This window comes from Belonocnema kinseyi, chromosome 2, assembly GCF_010883055.1.
Source record: "Belonocnema kinseyi isolate 2016_QV_RU_SX_M_011 chromosome 2, B_treatae_v1, whole genome shotgun sequence".
NCBI classification, from domain to species: Eukaryota; Metazoa; Arthropoda; class Insecta; order Hymenoptera; family Cynipidae; genus Belonocnema; species Belonocnema kinseyi.
In genome coordinates, this window is record NC_046658.1 from 112,620,342 (window position 1) to 112,646,337 (window position 25,996).

Here is a 25,996-nt window from a genome sequence, read left to right on the forward strand (position 1 = left end):
TACATACACTTTTTAAGTTGTAAGGAATGTCCATATATTTCAAGGGCTAAAAAAGTTGGAGTTTTACAGGGATTTCCGAGAAATTTAACCGATTACAAAGACTTTAGTTATAAAATTTACCCATTTATATATATTTTTAAAACCTAAAACATGATTTTTTATGAAAACATGACTTTTATGAACACATGATGTTTTCTGAAAAAATTATGTTTGCTTTTTGTGGAATTCTGTGGTATATTAAAATATTCCATTGCACTCAGCGAGATTTTGATTAGTTTCGAAGAATTTCGTTGGATTTCTTAAAATTGTTAATGTTTTTGAAAAGGTGTGCAGGATATCAATGGTATTAAAAGGATTTTAAGGGATTCCAACGGATTTCAGAGTACTTTAGGAAATAAATGAAATTTCAAGGAATTTCTAGTGATTTTTAAGGGTTTCAGAAATTTTAAGGAATTTCAAAAGTTTTCACTAGAATAGCTCTATCGATTACTCTATTCGATTTAATATTTTAAAAAGTGCCATGATACTTTTTTGATACTATATTTTAAATTTTATGCTACTATTTACACTATTTTAAATATCTCAACTGTTTTCGATTTTGCAAGAATTTAGATTTACAAAAAAAGTAGGTTTTATTTGTAAGTAATATATGTAGAAATTCTTGGGATTTAAAAGTACTATTATTATAATTAAATATTGTTTCCAAAAAAAGATGTTTTTCAAAATTTCATTCGACTTATGTCACTTATGCGATTTTTTTCAGCATTCTAGATGAACCACTATTTTTTTGCTATTTTACAAAATATATGCCACTATTGATACTATATAAATTGAAGCTGGTGTTAATTTGATTATTGTATTGCATTATAATAAAGTTATTTAAAAAGTCACTCTTTTTGGTTTAAAATTGTTCTTTTTTGTTACAAATTTATTTTATTGGCTTGAATTGAATTTTCATTTTATTATTTCAATTTTATCTTCTTCGTTGAAAAATCATTTGTTCGGTTGAAAATGTAACTATTTTGTTTAAAATTAGTTTTTTATGCTAAAAATTGAACCATTTAATTTTCGGTCGAAAATGTATCTTCTTTGTTAGAAATTCATCTATTTTTTGAAAATCTATTTAGTTGAAAAGGTATTTTTTAATTAATTTGATTATTTTACTGAATATTTAACTGTCCTATTTTAAGTTCAAAATCCGTTTTAGGTGGAAATTCTACCTTGTTGTTGAAAATGAGTCTTTTTGGTAGAAAATAGTCTCATAAGTTAAAACATCTATTTGTTTAAAAATGTATTGTTTTGGTTAACATTTGAACTAGATTGTTGAAAATTAATTTTTGTTATTTGTTATTTATCTTTTTAACGTAAAGTTTAACTTTAGTTGAAAATTTATCTGCTTTACTTAAATATTCATTTTACGGTTGACCATTCATCTTTCTAGTTGAAAAGGCTTTTTTGTGTTTAAAAATTAACTAATTGTTTAATTATTTTTACTGAAAATGTACCTATTCTAAGTTGAAAATGTATCTCTTTTAGGTAAAAATTCAACTATTTTGTTGAAATTTCGTCTTTTTGGCAAAAAATTAATCACATATGTAGAAAGATTATCTTTCTGTTTAAAAATGTATTTATTTGGTTGAAAAAATATATTTTTTGAAAACTAATTTTTTTATTCCTAATTTATCTTTTTGACGGAAAATTTAACTTCAGTTGCAAATTTATCTGTTTTAGTTAAATATTCATTTCACGGTTAACCATTCATTTTTTTAGTTGAAAAGCCTTTTTTGTGTTTAAAATTTATCTAATTGTTTAAAACAATTTTTATTAGTTTTTTAAACTTAAAATTGAAATATTCCATGTTCGGTCGAAAATGTACCTTCTTCGTTAAAAATTCATCCATTGGTTGAAAAGGTAACTATTTCGTTAAAAATTTGTTTTATTTGTTTGAAAATTCGTCTTTTTGGCAAACAAGTAATCTCATGTGTATAAAGATTATCTTTCTGTTTAAAAATTTATTTGGTTGAAAATATATTTTTGTTGGATTAAAATTCATGTACTCTGTTGAAAATTGGTATTTTTTTGGTAGAACGTTCTTTTTTTTGGGTTAAAACTTCCAAGGTTCATCATTTTAGTGAAAAATTTATTTCAGCTGAAAATTTGATTTCCATTTTTTTAATTAATATTTTTTTTAATTTCGTTTTTTGGGTTGAAAATTGTTCTATTTTTTGTTAAAAATTCATTTTTTTAGTTTAATATTTGCTGTTTTTTTGTTGAAAATTATTTTTTCAAACTTAAAAGTAAACTATTCTATTGTAGTTGAAACTTCGTATTTTTCGGTTTAATTCAACTATTTTTAATTGAAAATTAAAGTATGCTGGTAAAAATATCAACTATTATACTTTTCGTTGACATTTATTTCTTTTTAATCAAACATCGATCACTCGTCGAAATTTTAACTATTTTTTTCAACATTCCCTTTTTTTTATTGATTTTGTAGCAACCCTTTCTGAAGTGAATCCTGTCATTGTTATAAAAAATCTGAAATAAGCTTTCTGTTGATTTTCAGCTTTTCGATATGTTGAATCCGAGGTTGATAGTAGATGGACATACTCATCACGGATGCAGAAATGTACACAGAGAAGATATCTTAGAAATAACAATTTCCTCTTTTAGCTGGCGCAATAAGGATAATCCTTCGTTCCTCCTGGTGAGTTGATATTAATTTTTGGATTATTTTATCTTCATGATAAAATCAATTCAACTTTTTTTCCAGGGAGTATTTACGCCTAATAACTACTCTACATCAAAATGCTACTTGCCAGTGGAAACAACTGTTATTCAAATTTATATAGTTGGATGTATATTCATTGTTCTCTACATTTTAATCAAACTTAGACAAAAACTAAGACGTTACAACTTTTTAAAACTTCACTAATTATGTTATGTAAGGAGCCGTACTTAAATTACGTAAAGGATTGTCCGAGAACTTCATTTTCAAAATTCCCTGATTTTTCCTTGACTGATTTTTCATTTTCCTCGATCATTAATATTCAAATACCAGCATTTTAATCTTGCAATACTTTTAATATAGAATTTTTAATAATCGGATTAAACCAGTATTTTTTAGATACAAATTTAAAATGTTCAAATCTATTAATTTACTTTAAACAAAAAAAAAGCTTGATAGAATATGGTGTTTAACAGAATTCTAGGATTTTCAACAATATAATTAAATTTTTTATATTATAGTTGAATTTTTTTACTTGAAAATATGAATTCCCGACCAAAAAGTTTCATAATTTATGTTTCAATAAAAAAGATGAAATTTAAACAACAAAAATAGTTTAAAAATCAAAACGACGAATTTTTAACAAATAATGTATTTTCACTCAAGAAAGAAATAAAGTTTATCTACATTGTTGAACCTTCAAGCAAAAAGACGAATTTTCTCTACAAAAATGGAGTTTTTAAATCAATAATATGTCTTTTCAGCAAACAAAGAAAATGATTTTTTTTATAAAAAATAAGAATTTCGAATTAAAATAAGATCAATTTAAAAAATATGGAAAAGTTAAATTTCAGTTAAAAAATTAATTTTAAACAAAAAAGGCTTTTTCTCTAATCAGTTAAATTTTCAAACAAAAACGTAAGAAAAATAATTTTTAACCAAAAACTTGAATTTTCGTAAAAAAAATGACTTTTCACGATCAAAATAGGAATTTTTTAACAAAAAATAAGTTTCTACGCAAAAAATGGAATTTTCAATCTAAAAATACGAACTTTTCCCAACAAAAAGGATGAACTTTGATCAAAACAGTTAAATTCTCTGCCAACTTAGTTGCTTTTTTATACACGAAAGATGAAATTTGTACTAAAACAGACCAAAATATAAATTTTAAACAAAAAGTAAGTTTTCTATGAAATAGATCAATTTTAAACAAGACAGTCGAATTTTCAACGATAAACCAATAAATTTTTAATAAAAAAAGCAATTAAAAAAAGTGCATTTTTATCAAAAATCGATTTCAATTCACTTTTCAACACCTAAAAATTTAATTTAAACAAAACGTAGATCTTCTACGAAATAGTTACATTTTCAATAAAACAGCAGAGTTTTCAAACAAAAAGTATAACTTTATAACAAAATTTTTTAATTTTCAACCAAATATTGCATTTTTATCCAAGAAAGATTTAATTTCTGTAAACAATAGGTTAACTTTCTACTAAATATTCGAATTTTTATTTAACCAAAAAGTATGAAAATTCTACTAAAACAGGTGAATTTAAAATGAAAAAGACAAACTTAAAAAAATAAGAGTTGAATTTTCATCCAAAAAGATTTCAATTAACTATTCAATACGAAATTGGGAATTTTAAACAAACAGTAAACTTTCTAGGAAATAGTATAATTAAAAAAAATACAGTTGATTTTATATTAAAGAAATATGAAATATTTCTACTAAAAAAGATGAACTTTTAAATCAAAAAGACAAATTTTCAGAAAAATAGTTTTATTTCAAAAAAGATTTCGATTGAGTTGTCAGCAACAAAATATTAATTTTAAACAAGAGGATAATTTTCAACGAAAAGAGTTGAATTTTTAACCCAAAAAGACGAGTTTAACAAAACAGTTGAATGTGCAACTAAAAAAGATGTATTTCTAAAGAAAAAAAGTTTAAATAAAATAATAAAATTTATAAATAAAAAGATAATCTTCAGGAGAATTTTCTTACGAATTTGAAAAAATTACGTACATCAGTGAAGGACCCCCCCCCCCCCTCTTGAGCTGTTACCTCATTTAAATATGGTCTCTAACGAGTTATTAGGTACTAACGAAGAATAATGTTTATACGTATGATATTATTTTTATGTGTTCACTTTAGAAGTTATGCTTCCGCATTATTTCTTTCAAAAACTAGGACTAAAAAAAGTCCTAAAATCTGATCAGTATTATTTTGACTCATTTTAGTTTTATTGGCAAGAATATTAATCGTAGATCTAGTAGACAAAAGTTCAAATATGTGATTTTGTAAACCTCTTTTTATATTCTCGCGCTTTATAAAATTAACAAATTTTCTTAGATAAAAAATTATCTGATTGTAGATCTTAGTATACCACTTGGCAAGTGCCATATTTCTTTGTATAAAATTATTATTGAAACAATTGCCTTTTTTCTTTAAAATTCCTGAAACCTATAACTATTTCATACTTTTGATTCATCAGTAATATTATAATATATCACAAATTACTGAATATGAAATATTAAATAGTTTATTTCACAAAATGTTCAAAGCAGTAATGAAAACAAAAAGGACATCTAGTGAAATAAATAAACTCTTAAATTAGTTAGGTACATATTTACACATTCTATTCTTAACAATCTTAACATTAAATATTAATTTACCATGATCTGTACGAATCAATGTTGCTATTGATTACAAATTCGATCTCTATTTAATTATTGTTATTTAATTCAATATCATTTAATTAATGTGCCGCACACAATGAATATCATTTTCAAACACCAAATTCGCTGATAATCAGAAACGTCCAAGAAATCAGTGGTTTCATTAAAAGTGCTTTTCATATCAAATTAATGCTCAACTTCTTAAAATAAGGAGACAGGCTTAAAATTAGTGTCGAAAGCAGCAATTCAAAACAACTTTACATTTATTAATATTAATACTTTTCTTATACTGATTCTCATTACAATTTTATTAAAATACCAACCATCTCGGACTAGTTTATTGTATCATAGCAATCTTGATCAAAAAATGAAAGATTCTAAACTCTATTCCAAAAATATATTTTTTAAATCTATCTGCTGCCATTCAACGACATCATATTTTTTCGGCTCAAATTAAACTGATATCTGGATGGAATCAATAGAAAAGGAGTGTAGGGCAAAGTATATAAAATAAATATATCATTTCTTGTAGATTTTATAAGGCGGCTTTGACCAATTGTGAAAATAATAACAGTCTAAATTAATTGCGTTCAATTATAAACGAATTAAACCTTAAATTGATATGCTTGAAACTCAGGAAAGTTGCGATAAATATCTCCATACTGTAATCTGTATACTCCGGACAATGTACAGCTATTTTTGAATATTAAGATGCATCGAGCACCCAATCTGCTTACTCTCTAAGCCGATATTTAGACAAAATCTGCTCGTAGGATAATTACTTGAAACTCACTCTAGTCTTCCTCAACAGCTCGATTTAAGTCACCGTTTGATTTCTGAATTAAAATCCTTTAATCCTAATATTATTGGAGATTTCTGTGATGACGCTTTTGGTGTACACTTTTGTAAACCGCAAGTGAGCTAAAAACGCATCGTCTTTGTATGAAATTTCATAGAAATTTCAGGAACAAAAATAATAGTCGTAGACGTAATTGAGAGACAAGTTCGAATCAGCAAGAAACATAATGTAAATCTTCATGAAGGAAATCGTCGATTCCCCTTGAAATTTTCCAAAGTCTCGCCGTCTATTTTTCGTATTGGTGAACACATTCATTCACTCACGTAAAATAAATTCTCGCAGTGTCAGTCCAGGAAAATTACTAGTCTATTTTTACGGCGGCGTATATTTTTCGGATAAAGGCATATGCTGCGAAAAATCCGATTGTTCCGGTCAAGAGCCAGAAAGTGAGGACCATCAAGGCCGTGTATCCGAAATACATCAAGGTTGGAACTAATTCTGTGATTTCCAACTTGGTCATAAAGTAAAATACGGAGTACGCTAGTACATAGGCGGCAGAGCCGCCACTAACTACAAAAGTTCTCCACCACCACCTGTAATCCTGCAAGGAAAGGCAAATTGATTAGAATCTGAATTTGAAATAAAGGTGTAATTTTACTGGGAATGGTTAAACTGCGATACACTACCTGGTGACAAAAATCCGAACTAGAAAGAATAGGTACGCTTTTAAAGATGTATTTAAATTTGTACATAAAAGTGTTTTAACAATTTTTTTTAGTGTGGAAAGTGTTTATTGGGTAATAAAAATAAGTCTTTATCGTAAACAAAGGGTTTTAGATTAAATTTACATTTCATACAATGAAAAAACACATTTTTGGACAGAAATATTTTTCTAAAAAAAAAAAAAACAACAATTATTGTTCTATTTATTGTGATTTTCAAAAGATTATAAACTTTAATTAACTTATTTTGAAGCAAAACTGAACTCGAAGTACATTTTTGGATACAATTTATCGCTACATAGATTACGTAAAGTTTATTTAAGCTTACAATGCATTGAAACTTACCTGAAATAGTGAAATAATTTTTTCTTTTTTTTAAACCTATTTGTTTTTGATGAAGATTTGTTTTTATTCTTCAATCATTGCTTTATAATTAACAAAACAATCGTCAAAACACTTTTATGCAAAAATTAAAATACACATCTTTAAAATTGTATCTAATCTTTCTAGTTGCAGTTTTCGGCACCAGGTGGCGAAATGGTAGACCACCATTTCCAATAGTTATAAAATAATATCACAAATATAATGTACCTCTCCGCAAAGTTGGAAGTAGACCATGACTATAGATATCTGAGAACAGGAAATTACGAGAATGCAGAAAACGAGGAACAAGAAGCCGAAGAGGTAATAAAATTGATTCTCCCAGAGAGCAGTCAGGATGAAAAATAGTTCAATGAAGACTGCTCCGAATGGCAAGATTCCAGCCATGAGTGTACTGAAATCAAATTAGATATTTATTTTTCAATTTAATAACAGATCTAAACTGACCTATCATAAATTCAGGGCTCAGGCTCACTTCCAAGACAAAAAATAGTGTCAATAGTGTCCTAAATTTTGATCGAATCTATTAGAATGTTTTTTTTGTCGCATAAGTGACTTAGGTATATAGAGTGAAAGTTTCAGATATAGAACCCTAATTTATATATTTTTTTAACTTAGATTTTCTTTTTTTTTACAATGTAATCCTATGTATTTGCACAGAAGAGGCGGAACTTTTTTCTAGAGGGGGGCAGGGCCATAGACATAATATTGAATGGTACAATCTGGACACAGTATAATAATATTATACTATGTGAAAATTAAATAATAAGTAATATATACAGATATAAAATTCATATTGCCAAAGACTTCACAAAAATGTCAAAGATTCCATAAAGATTTCAATGATTACCCAAAAATTTCACAGAATTCGCAAACATTTCGAATTGATTGAAAAGATTTCTAATATTTCGCAAAGATTTCGGATGTATTGGAAAGATTTCACAAAGATTTAGATAGATTTCAAAGAATAACCAGAGATTTCTGATTGATTTCACAAATATTAAAAATATTTTGCAAAGATTTTTAGAGATTTCACAAAGATTTCAAATAGTTTGCAAAGATTTCAATGACATCCCAAAGATTTCAAATATTTCGCAATGATTTTGAGAGAATTCGCAAAGATTTCGAAGATATCCTAAAGATTTCAAAGATTCCGCAAGGATTTTAGGTAGATTTCACAAAGATTAAAAATAGATGTCAAACAATGTAAAACGGTTTTAATAATTTCCTAATTATTTCACAATTATTTCAAAGAATTTACAATAATTTTAAATATTTCGCAAAAATTAAGATAGTTTTCACAAATTTTACAAAGACTTCTATTATTTCACAAATATTTCAGAGATTTCAAAGATTGAACAAAGATTTCCTAATGATTTCACAAAGCTTTCAAATATTTCGCAAATATTTTCAGAGATTTTACAAAGATTTTAATAATTTCTCAAAGATTTCAAATACTTCGCAAAGATTTTTAGAGAATTTGCACAGATTTTACAAATATTTCACAATGATTTAGATAGATTTCGAAGATTTGACAAAGATTTTAATAATTTACCAAAGATTTAAAAAACTTTACAATGATTTTATACATGTCTCAAAAATTACAAATAAATTTCGAAGATTTCAGAAAGACTTTTATTATTTCACAAAGATTTCAGTTAGATTTCAAAGATTAAACAAAGATTTCAAGGATTTCATAAAGATTTGAAATATTTAACGATCCTTAGAGAATTTTCTAAGATTTCCCAAAGATTTCAAATATTTCGCAATTATTTCACAATGATTTCACATTGAGTTCAAAGATTTTTCAATAATTTCAAATATTTCGCAAAGATTAAGATAGTTTTCACAAATTTTACAAAGACTTCTATTATTTCACAAAGATTTCAGAGAGATTTCAAAGATTGAAGAAAGATTTCCTAATGATTTAACAAAGCTTTCAAATATTTCGCAAGGAATTAAGATAGATTTCACAAAGTCTTCTATTATTTCACAAAGATTTCAGATAGATTTCGAAGATTTATCAACTATTTCAAAGATATCAAAAAGATTCAAAATATCGTGCAAAGATTTTTAGAGAATTCGAAAAGATTTTACCCAGATTTCCCAAAGATTTCATAATGATTTCAAAGGATTCTATTATTTTATAAAGACTTAAAAGATTTCAATGATTCCCAAAAGATTACATCGAAAACTTGTAAGATTTCAAGAATTTCACAAAGATTTAAGTAAATTCACAAATATTACCGATTATTTCAAATATTTTGCAAAGATTTCAAATAGATAAAAAATATTTCACAAATACTTCTATTATTTTAATAAGACTTTTATTATTTCACAAAGATTTCACAGAGATTAAAAAGATTAAACAAAAATTTCAAATTGTTTGCAAACTTTTCAGATAAACTTCAAAGATAGCACGAATATTTAATTGATTTCCGAAAGATTCCAATAATTTTACAAAAAACCAAACATAGCAAAAATATTTCAATTATGACATGAACTGATCTCAGAAAGATTTCTATTATTTCACAAAGATTTCAGATAAATTACAAAGACAGATTTCAATGAATCCCCACATATTTAAAAAATATTAAAATAATTTCACAAATATTACCAAATATTTCGCAAAGATTTCCAAAGTTTCGCAAAGATTTCTGAAAGACTTCTATTATTTCACAAAGATTCTAGATATTTTTCAAAGATTGAAAAAATCAAGAAAAAATTGAAGGATTTCCAGTTCCGAAGATACGATGAATTTAATCATTCGATGTCAGGGGGGGGGGGGCAATCAATACTTTACCCCTCCCTTGTCGATTTCTAGTGGAGGGATTGTCCATTGCCCCACCTAAGCCCCACCACTTCTGAATTTGCAAAATGAAATTAATTCTTAGAATAATTCTTTTTTTTTAATTATACAGCATACAAAACTTCAAGACAACATCATTGTAAAGAAATTGCAGAAAATTGAAACCAAATCCATTTCAAATATTTCAAAAAAAGTATGCTGTTTTTTAAAGGAAATTATACGATACATACTTATCCAATTTGCAACAAACAATCTAAGAAGTTGCGCGTATTTGAATTTTTTGCTTTGTGTTTTTTAAGCCCGAATCTTTATCTTTAAACCTTCATAACAATCAACAAAATGACGGCGGTTTTCCTGATAAATTTAAGTTTTTTTTTTTTTTTTTAAACCTGTCCTTGAAGTAGTCAATTTTTTTTTAATTTATGCTTTGATAAGGAAGATATCTTGTAAGTTTTCTATTGGGTAAATAACTTTTGTGGCCAGAAGCAATTTTTTTCTTAGAATAGAACTTTCTACTTTTTCTCGGAAACAATGACACATAAGAAAAAATTTTAATTAATTAATTTTTCAGGATTTTTCAGACGTCTCAATTTTTTCAAATCTAATTTACAAAAAAATCTAAATCTTAAGCTGATCCTTTCCATTCCAGAAAAATCGCATAAAAAGAAACTAATTAAACTCTGTTTTGAATTACATAATTGCAAAAACAAAAGAAAATCTTTAAAATTTAATTCCTACTTCACTAATTTCAATTAAATTATTTCAAATTAATTAATTCATATAATGAATAAATTTACTCCAGACACGATCAATTTAATTTTGAAGTGTTTTTACATTGCAGGAATTTCTACGTCTATTATTTTAAAATAAATTGATCCATGTCTAAAATATTTCTTTCCAAGATTTTACACTCATTAACTAACATTATTTACAAATTCGGCAAGTATATAGTTCAATAAATGATGAACTTGAGTTACTTGAGTTAAAAGAATTTTATTCATTCAGGGTTTTTCAGTTTGGCATAATTTCTAGGTTTACATTTTTTTGTAAATTTAACTTTTTGCAAAGATGAGTCATTTTAATTTTCTATTCCGTTTAATTTTAACTACATTCTTTTTCAAATACTAATATTTTCTATTTGAATTCTCAATTATCATCCAGAATGATTTCTAACTTGGAACTATTTTCAAAAAAAAAAAAGTTGAAATTTTTTATATCAATAAAAGATGAAGATAAATTTGTCGAAGAATCGAATTTTCTCATTTTTCTAGCAAGCGGCAGATAAGAAAAGATTTTAAGATAAAAGTCTGCACGTCTGAAAAAGTCATATTAAAATAGCTCTTATTCTTTTGCGATATGTTGCATCGTTTACGAAAAAAATTGAAAACTATTATGTTTCTTCAAATTAAAAAAAATATATATGTTCTGAAAAGCCCCACCTATTTTGTTTTTTCCAATATTCTTGAAAGGTTTTTACTAATAGAAGACAGTTGTATGCGGGCTAAACAAAATTTAAATACGCATAACTTTGTAGACATTGTTTTACGCAAATTGGAAAAATACGTTTCACCTAACTTTTTCAGAAAAAAAAAAACAGCTCAAGAGATTCTGCGACTTCAATTGTAGAACCTACATGATTTGACATGGATAAGAACAATAGATGAATTTATAACAATTTAATCCAATTTTTCTATATATTAACCTTGGGGACTATTTTCCCGTATACATTTCTGTACTTGAGATGATAGCCATGTTATTTGAGCCAATCAGAGGATAAGTTAAAAAAATATTCGATAAAATTGGTAAAATTTTTGGAAATCTTACCATAATATCGGATTCATGTACCACAACTGATCTGGGACCTGTCTAGGAATTTGATTCGTTCTAACCGGATGCGTGAAAGGCTGTTTCCTGTATCCAAAAAAGTAACCGAGGTACACGAGGGGCAAAGAAATGCCAAACCAGAGGCAAAGCAGTGCCAGCATCGTTGTGAATGGCACAGCACCTGAACTGTGCTTTCCCCAAATGAAAAAGTTCAGGAAGAAACAGGTCGTGAATACTATTCCAGGATAAAACGTTGCGGTCTGAAAACAATTATATTTATTTTTAATTTTTCTGACGTAGTCACAAGAAAAGGTCGCGAGATGTGCATCGCCGGCGATGCACATCTCGAGATATACATCGCCAGCGATGCACATCTCAAGATGTACGTCGCCAGTGATGCACATCTCGCGACCTATACTTGCCAGTTCTGTTTGAAAACCTCGCACTAATTTTCTTTAAACTCCTTACCAAAAGTGCTGCCCTTTTCCATTCTCTGCCTCGCATCGTTTTGTACAATCTTGCTGAGAAATATCCAGCGACCAGACCACAAAACACGTAAAGAAGAATTGCACAAGTTCCCAAAGCTCCTCTGCTCGCTGGAGAAAGCATTCCGAGCATCGCGAAAACTGGAAACAAGGTGCAAAAATATATACATAATACTTCGCGATTCATTATAAAATCATTAGATTACTTTCTTAAAATTCTTACAGATGGTGATTAAAGCCATGAAGAAGATCTGAATGCCACTTCCGATAACTGCAGCGAAAAGGCGCGGATTGGTCGGTGGTCTGAAAACATCGCCATGAACAAGCTTCCAACCAGTTTCTTCTATCGTTTCATCCAAGCCAGCGAGGCTATCGCTGTCTCCGGAATTATACCTAGCGATATCCCTTCTCAAAGTTCTGACCATGATCATCGTCAGAATACCTTTTGAAAAATTAAAAACGATTTTTAAAAGTTAATATTAGTTGTCTAGCAAAATACTAATTTTTTTAAATTAATTCAATAGTCCTGTTATAATTTGGATTTTTTTGGAAGTTTAAGTATATGATCGGCCAGAAAACCGATGTAGGAAGGGAAATGTTCTCTATCATTTTTTGATTCAATCAATTTTTAAAATATAAAATAAAAAATTGAGTATTCTAATATTACGTCACATTCGGTCAGTAACATCAAAATCTGTAAGGCTATACCACTTGGTGGACTGCAAAGCATTGTTTAAATAGGAGTTTGACTAAAATTAATTAATTTTGACGGAATTATGTAAAAAATCGTGATATACCTTTGCTTTTAGGAAAGAAAAACCATTTATTTCATTATTGTTGGCAATCTGGAAAATGTTCTATTAGGCAATCCATCACGAAAAAATATAATTTGCTGTAATTAAGGTTATAACCTCAATTGCCGGCGACTTATGTCATAATATTTTTCGATAATAAGTGATTTCAAGTAGTTTCATATCAAATAAATTTATATCAAAGAGACTTTAAAGGATTTAAAAAAAGCCTTTAAGTGATCTTAGGGTTTCTCAAGAGATTTTTAACGATTTCAAAAAATTTAAAAGGATTTTAAAAGAATGCAGAAAAATTGATCGACTTTGAAGGAATTTTAAAGATTTTTTTAAGAATCCAAAAAGGTTTAAGGATTTGCAAGAGATTTAATCAAATTTTAAGGCAGTTTAGGTGATTTCAAAGAATTTCAAACAAGTTACTGAAAAGTTCTTCAAAAAGATTTTAATGAATTTGAGGAGACTTCAAAAGATGTATTTTTTAAAAATATTTTAAGGAATTTAGGAAAACACAAAGGATTTTAATTAACTGTACTGAAGTTCGAAAACTGCAAATGATTTTAAAGAAGTTGAAGGAATTTCACAAAAATTCGGAGTAGTTAAAGGATTTTCAAAAGAAAACTTAAAGAATTTCTGAAAATTCAAGTGATTTTAAGGAATTACTATAGGGACTTGACGGGATTTCATGCTTTTTTTTTAAGGATTTAAAAATAATTCAAAAACATTTTAAGATTTACAATAAATTAAAAAAAATTTCAAGACAGTTTTAGTGATTTTAAAGACTTAAAAACTATTTAAAAAGTTTTAAAAAAGTTATTTAAAAAGATTTTAATAAATTTTAAGAGACTTCAAGGGATTAAAAAAAATTCAATAATTTAAGGATTTTCAAGAGATTTAAAGGAGTCTACAAAAAATTTAAGGATTTTAAGAGATTTTAATTAATTTTAGTCAATTTTGACATTTTTAAAATGTTGTCAAAGAATTTCAATGGAGTTCAAAAAAATGCGGAATCTTAAAGTTTCTTTTTAAAGGATGTAAAAACAATCCAAAAATAGTTCAAAAAGATTTAAAGATTTACAAGAGATTTTATAAGATTTTACGACAGTTTTAGTGATTTTAAAGAAAGTCGAGCGAGTTATTTAAAAGTTATTAAAACAGATGTAATGAATTTAGGAGATTTCAAGGTATTTAAAGAAATTGATTGATTCAGGGATTTTCAAGGGATTTTCAAGAGATTTTAAGGAGCCTAAGAAAATTTAAAGGATTTTGAATTTTAAAGATTTGAATTAATTTTAGTCAATTTTACAATATTTTAAATTATTTCAAAGAAGTCGAAGTGAGTTAAAAAAAAAATAGGAGGACTTTCAGGATTTTCAAGAAATTTTACGAGATTTCTAAGTATTCAAGTGATTTCAAGGAATCACTACTAGGGACTTGGCGGAATCTTCAAGTTTCTTTTTAAAGGATTTAAAAATAATTTTAAAATAGTTCAAAAAGTTTGAAGGATTTACAAGTTATTTTGTAAAATTTTAAGAAAGTTTTAATGGTCGTAAAGAATTTCAAGCGAGTTTTTGAAAACTTATTTAAAAAGATTTTAATGAATTTGAAAAAATTCAAAGATTTTAAGGATTTTAAAGAGATTTAAAGGAGTTTAAGAAAGTTTAAAGGATTTTAAGAGATTTGAATTAATTTAAGTCAATTTCGAGAAACTTCGAAAGATTTTAAATGATTGAAAGACGATGAAGGGGTTTAAAAGAAATTCGGAAAAGTTTAAGGATTATCAAGAAATCTTACAGGATGTCTGAGAGTTCAAGTGATTTTAAGGAATAACTAGGTTCTTGGCGGGATTTTAATGTTTATTTTTAAAGGATTAAAAAATATTTCTATAAGTTTTAGTGACTTTAAACAATGTTAAGCAATTAATTTAAAAGTTATTTGAAAATATTTTAAGTTATTTCCGAAAATTTAAAGATTTTAAGGCTTGTCAAGAGATATAAAGTAATTTAAGAATATTTTTAAAATTTTACGTGATTAAAATTAATTTTAGTCAATTTCGAGATACTTCGAAAGATTTGAAATTATTGCAAAGAATTTGAAGGGATTTAAAAAACAGTCGGAAAAGTTTAAGGATTTTCTGATCATTTTTATTTCCTCAAAGTGCAAAAATAATGTGTTGACATCTTTGAGAAACACACTTTAACGAACTACCAAAAATTCAAAAATTTTGACCGCCAACTATCCCAAAAATGCAACCTAACCTCAATTACGGGCACATTATATTTTTTCTTGATGGCTTTCCTAAATCGCACACTTCCCCAATTGCTAAAAATAATTAAAGAAGTGGCTTTTCTATCTGAGAAGTAAAGCCATATCATGATTTCATACTTACTTTCGCCTACAAAAATTAATTTTATTCAAACTCCTATCTAATCAATGCTTTGCAGTCCATCAAGTGGTATAGCCTTATAAATTTCGACGTTACCGACCGAGTATGACGTAATGTTAGAATACTCAATTACGTTGAAAAGTGAGGAAAAACAAAATATTTCTTATTTTGGTTCAAATATTGATTTCACAGAAAAAAGCTGCAAAAAAATGTTGGACTGCTCACAGACGAGAATTTTTGCCCGAGAAAATTTTTTGATAAAAGTGATCGATTTCAAGAAAATATGGATTAAGAATAAAAAAATAAAGAGCCAGAATAGAAAGGTGGTTTTCTTTGTGGAAAGCAGTTTTACCAAGAAATTTCTAGAGATAAAAGATACTAATTTTTGGGCCTACTTCAACTTTCATTAAGAAAATTTATTCTAATGTTTATATTTAATAATTTTCCAGGGCGGCAAGTTTACGCCTTTGGCTCAGAAAAAATTTGGGATTGTTTATGGGGGCCGCATCCCGCCACCGTAAAGTCTTCCTTTATCACCCAAAAAGGAGTATCTTTTATCTCTAGAAATTTCTTGATAAAATTGCTTTCTACAAAGAAAACCACCTTTCTATTCTGGCTCTGTATTTTTTAAATTCATTATTAGATTTTTTGTAGACATCAATCACTTTTATCAAAAAATATTCTCTTGGACAAAACTGCTCCTCTGTGAGCAGTTCACCTTTTTTTTGAAGGTTTTTTCTGTGAAATCAATATTATAACCAAAATAAGAACAATGTTATTTTTCCTCACTTTTCAACGTAATTGTTTATTTTGTATGTTAAACATTGATTGAATGAAAAAATGATAAAGGACATTTATCTTTATAAATCGGTTTTCTAGCCAACCACATATTGAAACTTCAAAAAAAAAAATTATAACAGGACTATTGCATTGATTAAAAAATTTACATGATATTCAATAAAAAAATTCGACGGACCTAGAACAGCACACAGGACGACACCCAGCTACTTTTGACTGATAAAATGTCAAACACTGGCGAGTAGGAATCCTGTGCTATCTTATATTAGAATATAAAAAAAAATCGAGAAAGAAAATGTACCTGAAAGGAAGAATACGACGACTAACGAGTTGACGATTGAAAACCAGTGAATTTCAACGTCGCTCATGCCCAGGTAGATATCCCATCTACTTGCCCAACTGACATCGGATTCTTTCCATTCTACCGAATAAAAGAATAATAGACTCGTTCCTCTTGGATTGACGTACTGCGGCCTTATTTGATTAGTAATCGGTTTTGTGCAAGTATTGTCTTTGAATTCTATCTGATTGTAATCAACTGAATGTGCCTCTACTTCAAAACCCACGACTCTAAATTGGTTCCTGAAAAAGCGGAATAAAGAATTAGTATCAGAAAATTTAGTTTATTGCAGAGGGGTCAACCATTGTTGTAAGCTGGTGTAAAGTCTGCTATGTGATCTTATTTATTCTAGTGAAATCCCTGGGAATATTTTATAATCCCTATAATCTTGTGAAATCCCACGTAATTTTGTGTAATCTCTTGTATTATAATTTTTTTTATATAAAAAATGTTCTTAACTTTTTAAAAACCTAATAATTATCAATATAAATTAGTTTATGATGGTACCTTTATAGGCTTTATATCCCTTATACCTATTTCGCTAAATTATTATTGGATTTATTCATTTGCCTTTATCTTTCTTCAATGTTTAATTACAGAATTAATGGGATAGTTGCATGGATTTCAACAAAAAAAATCAAAAAGTATACTATTTATTAAACCATTCAAAAAAATTATACTCAGTTTTTAATGATATATTTAAATTTTACGAAGAAATTTTTATTAACCCATAAAGGGCATACTGGGTGCAAATCACCCAGCGACTTATTTGCGCTTTAACAAAACGTACCAAATTCAAGAAAATGGAAAATATGGCGTCAGATTAACAAGTTACATGAAAACCTATTTTTCTATGTCATTTTCACATAATTTTGATTTTTATCATTTTTATACGCAGTTTAAGATCAATAAAAGCGTTTAATCACGCAAAGTGCGGTGTTTCATTTTTCATTGAATTGAAGATTTTATTTTTTAGAATAAATACCTTCTTTTGAATGAACACTATAAGACTAATTTTATTTTTGAAGCGACGTATTTCGGAAATATTCAAATAAAATTTTAAGTAAAAATATCAAAAACTTAAAAGTTATGAATTTTAGAGTAAAAGAAGTCATTTTTCATTTTTTTCCAAAAAAGATTTTTTTTTAACTACTTTAAATTTCAAAAACTGTTGTGAAACCTTCTTCTTCTTAAACTAGATAGATTAAACATCATTAATTGATTTTCTTGCAAAAAAACTATCTAATACCGTCGGCACAGCACAGGTTTGAATACTTCGGGTGCCTAACACCCAGTATGCTCTTTATGTAAGTTTACGGAAGTGTGCCCTTTAAATGTGTTCCTGGAAAAATTATAAATTCCTAATTTTTTGCATGAAAAACTGATGAATCTTCAACTGGAATACCTAAATTATAAACAAAAAATGTTGTTTTGAGCAAAAAATACATTTTCAAAAAAGATGTTAGTTTTCTACTAAAAAATAAGGTTTTTCGACCAATCACATGATTTTTCAATAAAATTGTGGAATTTTTAAGTTGAAAAAATTAATTTTCAAATAAATAGTTAAATTTTTAACGAAAAATTATCAATTTTTAAACAAAAATGGAAAAGTAAAATCTTTAGTTAAGAAAATTAATTTTCAACCAAACTAATGAATTTCCAACCTAAATTATTAATCTACAACTTGAAAAGTCGAATTTTAAACAAGAAAATGAATTTTCAACTAAACTGATGAAACTTTAACTAGAATGAATAAATGTAAAAAAAAATGAATTTTCAACTAAAATGCTTGTATATTTAATTGGAGTAGTTACACTTTCAGTTTTACTGGAATATTTGAATTTTCAGTCAAAGAAAACAAATATTCAGTTAAAATAATATGTCTCCAAGCAAAAAAATTAATTTTTAACAAAAGCTGAAAGTATACTTCATTGCTGAGAAATTTTTTTTTAAAAGGTTTGGGAAAGATCTTATTGAAACAACTTTAGAATTTTTATCAATTACACACTTCCGGGTTCACAGATAATCAGCAATGCCTCATTTTCCCGCATAAATTCAAAAAGTACATTTTTTAAAACATTAAAATTTTTCTTACTTATTTCAAAAACCTTTCCTTAAGCAATGAGATTCATTTTTTGAAGATATTTAAATTTTGCAAGTAAAAATAATATTTAAAAATATACAACTAGCAATTTTTACTTTTCTAAAAATAAAAAAATATAATTTAAATTTGATTTTTTGTCAAGTAAGTAGAACTTAACGTAAATGTCATGACAAAAAATAGATCTCTGAGAGGAATAGTTCCTATATGATAAAAAAACTCAAATAATACCAATGCTTAATACCAATTTTTGAAAAATACTTGAATTATTATAATAAATCATTGCTTGTTTTTGACAAGTAACATTCTCTACAAATCTACTGTTTTCAATTTTAAAATAAATTTTTCTAGGCTGAAATCGTTACACAATTTTTTACAAAAAAAAACTTTTTTAGACAAAGGACTATATTTTAATATTGCTGACTTTCTTTCATGATTTATTGAAATTCAAACATTTTGAAAAAATTGCTAAGGAGCGATGGTAAAAAAAATTCAATTACAACAAATATTACTAAAATAATTATTTTTAGTAGATTTAAAATTTGTTCATACAAAATTATGTTTTTTTCTTTCATAATACATGACTGATGATGTCATTTCAATTTTTTACATCATAAAGAGTTTTTTTTATAAATTTCTAATTTTTTGCACGAAAAAATTATTAATTTTCAACTAGAATAGCAGAATTTGAAACAAAAAAGATGCATTTTTATTCAAAAAATTAATTTAAAAAAAAGATGAATTTTTTACCAAAAAAGACGATTTTTCAACAAATAATATGATATTTCAACGAAAAAGTTGAATTTTTAACAACAAAAAATAAATCTTCAACCAGATAGTTAGATTTTGAACTAAAATGAACAATTTTTAAACATATATGAAAAAGTAACATTTTTAGTTAGGAAAATTAAATTTCAAACAAACTAATGAATTTCCAACCTAAATCATTAATTTTCAATTGGAACATTTTATAAAACAAAAAAATTTACTTTTCAACTAAAATGATGAATGTTTAACTAGAATGAATAAATTTAAAAAAATGAATTTTCTACTAAAAAGATTGTATATTTATTCGGAATAATTACAATTTCAGTTTAAAAAGAAAATAATTTTAAAAAAATTACATTTTCAATCAAAATGATAAATTATCAACTAAAATGGTGAATCTTAAAATATAATACTGTATTTTTAAACCAAAATGATTAATTTTTTACGAAAACATTAGTTTTCTACCAAAAAATAAGAATTTTCCAATAAAATAGATGATGAATTTCCAACTAAAATTATGAATCTTTGACTGGAATAGTTAAATTTGAAACCAAAAAGATGAATTTTTAACTAAAGTAATGAACCTTTAAATAGAATAATTTAATTTTCAATCAAAACGATTAATTTTCAACCAAGATGATTAATTTTTAACTAAAAAAGATAATTTTCAAAAAAAAAAACATTTAATTGGTTTATTTTTGGTTACGAAAATTAATGTTCTGCCAAAGAGATGAATTTTTAAATAAAATTATGAAATATTCAACTAGCTTGAATAAGTACATATTCAGTTTAGAAAAATTAATTTCCAACAAAATAGTTCAAGTTTGTACTGAAATAGTACAATTTAGTGTCAAACAAAAAACGAATTTTCAATTAAAATGAGGTGTCTTCAAGCAAAAAAAAATCATTTAAAAAAAAGCTGAAAGTATACTTCATTGTTGACAAATTTTTGTTAAACAGGTTATAAACTTTTATAAATTTTTTTGTTAACAGGAAACATCTTATTCAAACAAATTGAGGACCTTGACACTTCCGCGTTCACAGAAAATCAGTAATGCCTCATTTTTGCGCATAAATTCATTAAGTATATTTTTTAAACCTTTAAATTTTTTTTACTTATTTCAAAAACCTTTCCTTAAGTAATGATATTCAGTTTTTTAAGATATTTAAATTTTAGAAACATAACAAATATTTTAAAATATGCAACATTTATTTTAAAAATGTACTTTTTTAATTACTGCTCAACAATTTTTGAAAAATGTTTGAATTATAATATAAGATAGCTTATTTTTGGTAGATAACATTAACTAAAACTCGACTCTTTCCGATTAAAAAATAAATTTGTCTATGACGAAATAGTTTAAAGACTTTTTTACAAAGAAAAAACTTTTTAAACAAATAACTATATTTGAAGATTATTGAGTTTCTTGCAAACTTCGAAATAGTAGAGTTGTAGGAAATGTGTTTCCGGAAAAAAGTCATAATTAATTCAAATTCAACCATTTATAAAAAATTGGTAAGCAGCGACGGTGCGAGAAGATTCATTTACACCAAATATTGTTAAAATAATTATTTTTCGTAAGTTTTAAAATTTGCTAGTAAAAATTCTGTTTTTTCTTTCATAATAAATGACTTATATCACTTCAATTCTTAAAATAATAAACAATTTTTTTCTATAATCCTAATTTTTGGCACGACAACAAACTTGAAAAAAAAAATAAATATCAATTATATTTCTGCATTAATTCCGAGATTAAATCTTCCAGTTTTTGTAAGTACACATTTTTTAAATTAAGTTTTTCAATTTTACTCCCGTTTAATCTCGTGTTATCACTTATAATTATTTCAAATCCCATGTAATTACTATAATTCTATGTAATCTTATGTAATCTTGTGTAATCTCTTGCAATTCTGTAATATTCTAATCTAGTGTACACCAAAAATCGAAGTAGCTAACCCCTAGTTTATTGCTGGAATAATTTTTTTTGTTAATTAGTAATTAAAACTGGTACTAACTCTCCATGTTTGTGATAACTCAGCTTTAGTTCAAGATAATTGTTGATGTAAACTTGATTGTTTGCAATGCCTCCTAATCGATATCCATGATAAACTATTAAGTTGCCCGTCTCTTTGTGGATCTTTTTCGTTGCTGCTGGCAAATTGTCAATTAATCTGAAAGGATTTAATTTATTATTATAGTCTCGACAAATTTTGATATTTTATCATAAGTTGGATTTAATTACAGATGTACTGAGTATTCGTGCTGTACGCGTTCAATGACTCGTTGTGAGTTCTCTTCGTTCCAAGTCATTGGTTCCCCTTGACTGTGACAAAGAAGTCGACAAGGTACATTTTCCCCCATCGCCACTTCGTAAGGTGTATTTACAATCCTGTAAAGTTGAGAATTTCAAGTTTGACCTTTCATATAAAACAGGGTGTCTACTAAAATCCTGGAAAAAAATTCCCTACAGATACCAGTTTTTCCCGGTATAATTTTTCATAGTAGGGAGTAATTAAAATATTTCACTTTTTTTTTAACTTTTGACTCGGTACATATACACGAGTTGCCAAGTTTATTATAAATAATAATAATAATAATATTAGTCCCATCTATTAATTGGATAATAATTAATAACACTATGTTAAATTTAATTAAAACTGCTTCAAATTCCTAATTTTTCATGTAAAAATATTACATTTTCAACAAGATATATGAATTTTTACCAAATAGTTGAATTTTCAAACAAAAAGATTAATTTTTTATCCAAAAAGACGATTTTCAACTAAATACTTGAATTCTCAACTAAAAAAGTTTCATTTTCAACGAAATAGTTGAATGTTGAGCTAAAAAAGATCAGTTTTTTAGCCAAACAGGAAATACTTATATTTTCAGTTAAAAAATTTATTTTTTATGACAAAAGAATAATTTCGACCAAAGTGATAAATACTAATGTAAAATTATTAATCTTTAACTGAAATAAATTAATTTTAAACCCAAAAGATGAATTTTTCAAAAAAATATTTTTATTTTTAACGAAAAAGATAAATTTTCAACTTAGCGACGAATATTTAACTGGAATATTTGAATCTTCAAACAAGAAGATACATTTTTCAGCAAAAAATACGAATTTCAACAAAGTATGTGGATTTTCAACGCAATAGTTACCTCCCCCCCTCCCCCAATATCAGTTTAAAACCAAATATGGAATACTCATATTTAAAACTTTTTAAAATTAATTTTCTACACAAAAATCAACAAAAATGATTAATAACTGAATTATTAAAAAAAAAATGAATTTTTAGACCAAACATTAATTTTCAAGCAAGTAAATTAATTTTTTACTAAATAAGAGGATTTTTCAACAAATTACACTATTTTTCAACGAAATATTTGAATTAGTAACGAAAAAAGATGAATTTCTAACCAAATAATTGAATTGGTGAACTTTAAAACAAAAATATTAAATTTCCAATAAAAATACAAGGTTTCAATATAATACGTGAATTTTCAACGAGATATTTGAATTTTCGATGAGAAAAGATCAGTTTTCAACCAAAAAATGAATAGTTAAATTTTACATTAAAAAGAATGTATTCTTTTCACTAAAACTATAGATCTTCAACTGAAATATTTTAATCATGAACCAAAAAGAATTTTTAACGATATATTTGAGTTTTTAAAGTAAAAATATAATTTTTTAGCCAAATAGTTGCATTTTGAAATAAAAATATCAATTTTGAACAACAAAAAATGTAAAAGTAAATTTTTTAGTTGATAAAATTAATTTTTCACCAAAATTTTATTACAATTGATCTTCAAATGGAATAGTTGAATTTTAAACAGAATTTTTTTTTTAACTAAACTTATAAATCTTTGACTAGAATGATTAAATTTTCAACTAAAAAAATGAATTTTCACTTAAAATTCTTTTACATTTAATTGGAATAGTTACACTTTCAGTTAAAATGATAAATCTTCAACTAGAATAGTATATTTTTGAACAAAAATTACGAATTTTCAACCAAAAAGATGAAGTAAAAAAAAATTATTTTTAATGAAAAAGATAAATTTTCAACTTAGTAACGAATATTTAAATGGAATATTTGAATTTTCCAACAAGAAGATAAATTTTCTAGTAAAGAATACGATTTTCAACAAAATACATGGATTTTTAACGCAAAAATTACCCCCCCCCCAATTCCAGTTTTAACCCAAATATGGAATACTCAGATTTAAAACTTCTTAAAATTAATTTTCTACAAAAAATTCAACAAAAATTATGAATTTTCCAATAAAATGATGAATCTTTAACTGGAATAGCTGAATTATAAACAAAAAGATGAATTTTTAGGTGAAAAATTCCTTTTCAAGCAAGAAAATTAATTTTCTACTGAATAAAAAGATTTTTCGCCAAATTTTCAACGAAATACTTGAATTTGTAACAAAGAAAGATAAATTTTCAATCAAACAAATGAATTTTGAACTAAAAAAGATAAATTTAAAAAAAAAACGGAATACTTCAATTTTTTGTTACAAAGTTTATTTTTCCATAAAAAAAATTCAACCGATGTTATCAATTCTGAACTAAAATGATGAATATTTAACTGGAATACTTGAATTTTCAACGAAAAGATTTCTTTTAAAAGAAAAAAAATTAATTTTCCAACAAAAAATACGCGTTTTCAGCAAAATACGTGAATTTTCAACGAGTTAGTTAAATTTTCAACGAGAAAAGATCAATTTTCAACAAAAAAATGAATAGTTAAATTTGCAATTGAAAAAATGTATTTTTTTCACTAAAATTATAGATCTTCAGCTAGAATATTTGAATTTTGAACCAAAGAGATGAGTTTTTAACAAATGAGTTTAATTTTCAATCAAGTAATTTTTATTTTAATAAAAAATTTGAATTTTCAAAGAAGGTTAATGTTCTACCAAAAGGGACGATTTTTCGATAAAATAGATGAGTTTTTAATTTAAAAATAGAATTTTTCAGTCAAATAGTTGCATTTCGAAATAAAAAAATCAATTTAAAAAACAATGGAAAATTAAAATTAAAATAAAATGAGTTTTCAACATGAGTTGAATTTTCAACTAAGATTTTCAGTCAAAAGGGAGATAGAATTGCAAAGGAACTTAAATTTTCAAGTAAATGGATGAATATTGAAGCAAGAAACTTAATTTTTATTAAAAAAGAACTAATTTTCGACAAAATACATCAATTTTCAATTAAAAACGATCAATTTTACACCAAAAATACAATGGTTAAATGTTCAGTTAAAAGAATTAATGTTAAAAACAAAGAATTATCAACAAAATAGTTAAATACAGTAATATGAAGCTACTTTTACAAAGCAAATAATTATTATCATTCAACTTTATATAGCAATTTAAGAAAAAATTCGCTGACTTATGAAAAAAAAATCCCTGACATTTCAAGGTTTTTCAGGTTTTCCAGGAAGAGTAGACACCCCGTAAATGTAATTTAAATGCAGAATAAGTTGAAGATATATACATTAAAAATTACCTGTCACCCCTAAGCACCTCTCCCAAATTTTCAGACTTGTATATAAAAGTCCCATTCTTTGGCAAACAGAAAGGGAGTGAATAATATTCGTAGGGCAACTGTGTGTGCGTGCTTGTCATCTTGACAGCTTTGACTTCAATTTTCTGTCCCTTCTTGAATTCGACAGGGGCAACACCAGGCACATAAAACCCATCTGCTTCCAGCAGAAGGGATAATATTGCAAATATGATGTTCCATATTAATATTTCCTGCATTGTAACAATATCATAAGGTCATAGATTTCTCGAAGATTCCCTAAGTATTTAAGGCCAAGCACTTGATTCAATTATCGCCGTGAATCATACAAAATTTCACTTCTGACGAGGGTTCAGATAAAACTCAAAACTATTGTTAACACGTTAACACTGTGTACACAGCACACGTCCGCAATTCTCTTCGATGTTGGTAGAAATTTTTTTTTTTTGTAAACTAATCACCGTTAAAAAATACTAGAAGTTCGAACACCAATCTTAAAGAAATTAGGGAATTCTCTGATCGGAGTTTATCGAGAAGAATGTATTAAATTTTGAGAGATAGCAGAGACGTGAACACTGATTAAACTCTGATCATAGAGTTAGCTGCCAAGTAATCGGTTTTGCAAAACGGAACTATTGATATAACAATTCTCACCATTCTATGACGTTATTTTGGCTAAAGGCGCGCCACGCCGACTCTTGAACTTATCCAATAAAATGTTTTCACTCTCTACTTTTTCGTATCGGCAATCACGTCAAAATAGAATTTACACATTCGTATTCCATACCGCACACATTCCATACACATCCGAGGCTATCAACTGAAGATAG

The 25,996-nt window shown here is 26.3% G+C and overlaps 2 protein-coding genes across 3 annotated transcripts in view; one reads left to right on the top strand and one right to left on the bottom strand.

Annotated features, from left to right (window-relative positions):
* Nucleotides 1-25,996, top strand: part of LOC117183131 (metallophosphoesterase 1-like) — a 50,973-nt gene that overhangs the window by 9,971 nt on the left and 15,006 nt on the right. The window contains exon 7 of the mRNA XM_033376328.1: nucleotides 2,567-2,707. Coding sequence (XP_033232219.1) covers nucleotides 2,567-2,707 — 141 coding nt within the window. The remainder of the gene's footprint in view (nucleotides 1-2,566; nucleotides 2,708-25,996) is intronic.
* LOC117183128 (transmembrane 9 superfamily member 4) lies at nucleotides 5,941-25,996 on the bottom strand. 2 transcript variants are annotated; one of them, XM_033376321.1, is made up of 10 exons: nucleotides 25,821-25,996; nucleotides 25,152-25,399; nucleotides 21,867-22,013; nucleotides 21,640-21,795; nucleotides 16,716-16,996; nucleotides 12,651-12,869; nucleotides 12,411-12,568; nucleotides 11,943-12,202; nucleotides 7,520-7,703; nucleotides 5,941-6,807 (listed from the first exon to the last, which is right to left on the bottom strand). In XM_033376321.1, the coding sequence occupies exons 1-10, from the start codon at nucleotides 25,821-25,823 to the stop codon at nucleotides 6,568-6,570; spliced, it is 1,896 nt and encodes a 631-aa protein (XP_033232212.1). In that variant the 5' UTR covers nucleotides 25,824-25,996; the 3' UTR covers nucleotides 5,941-6,567. The 2 variants fall into 2 exon arrangements, with proteins under 2 accessions (XP_033232212.1, XP_033232210.1); XM_033376319.1 differs by having other exon boundaries at nucleotides 25,152-25,996.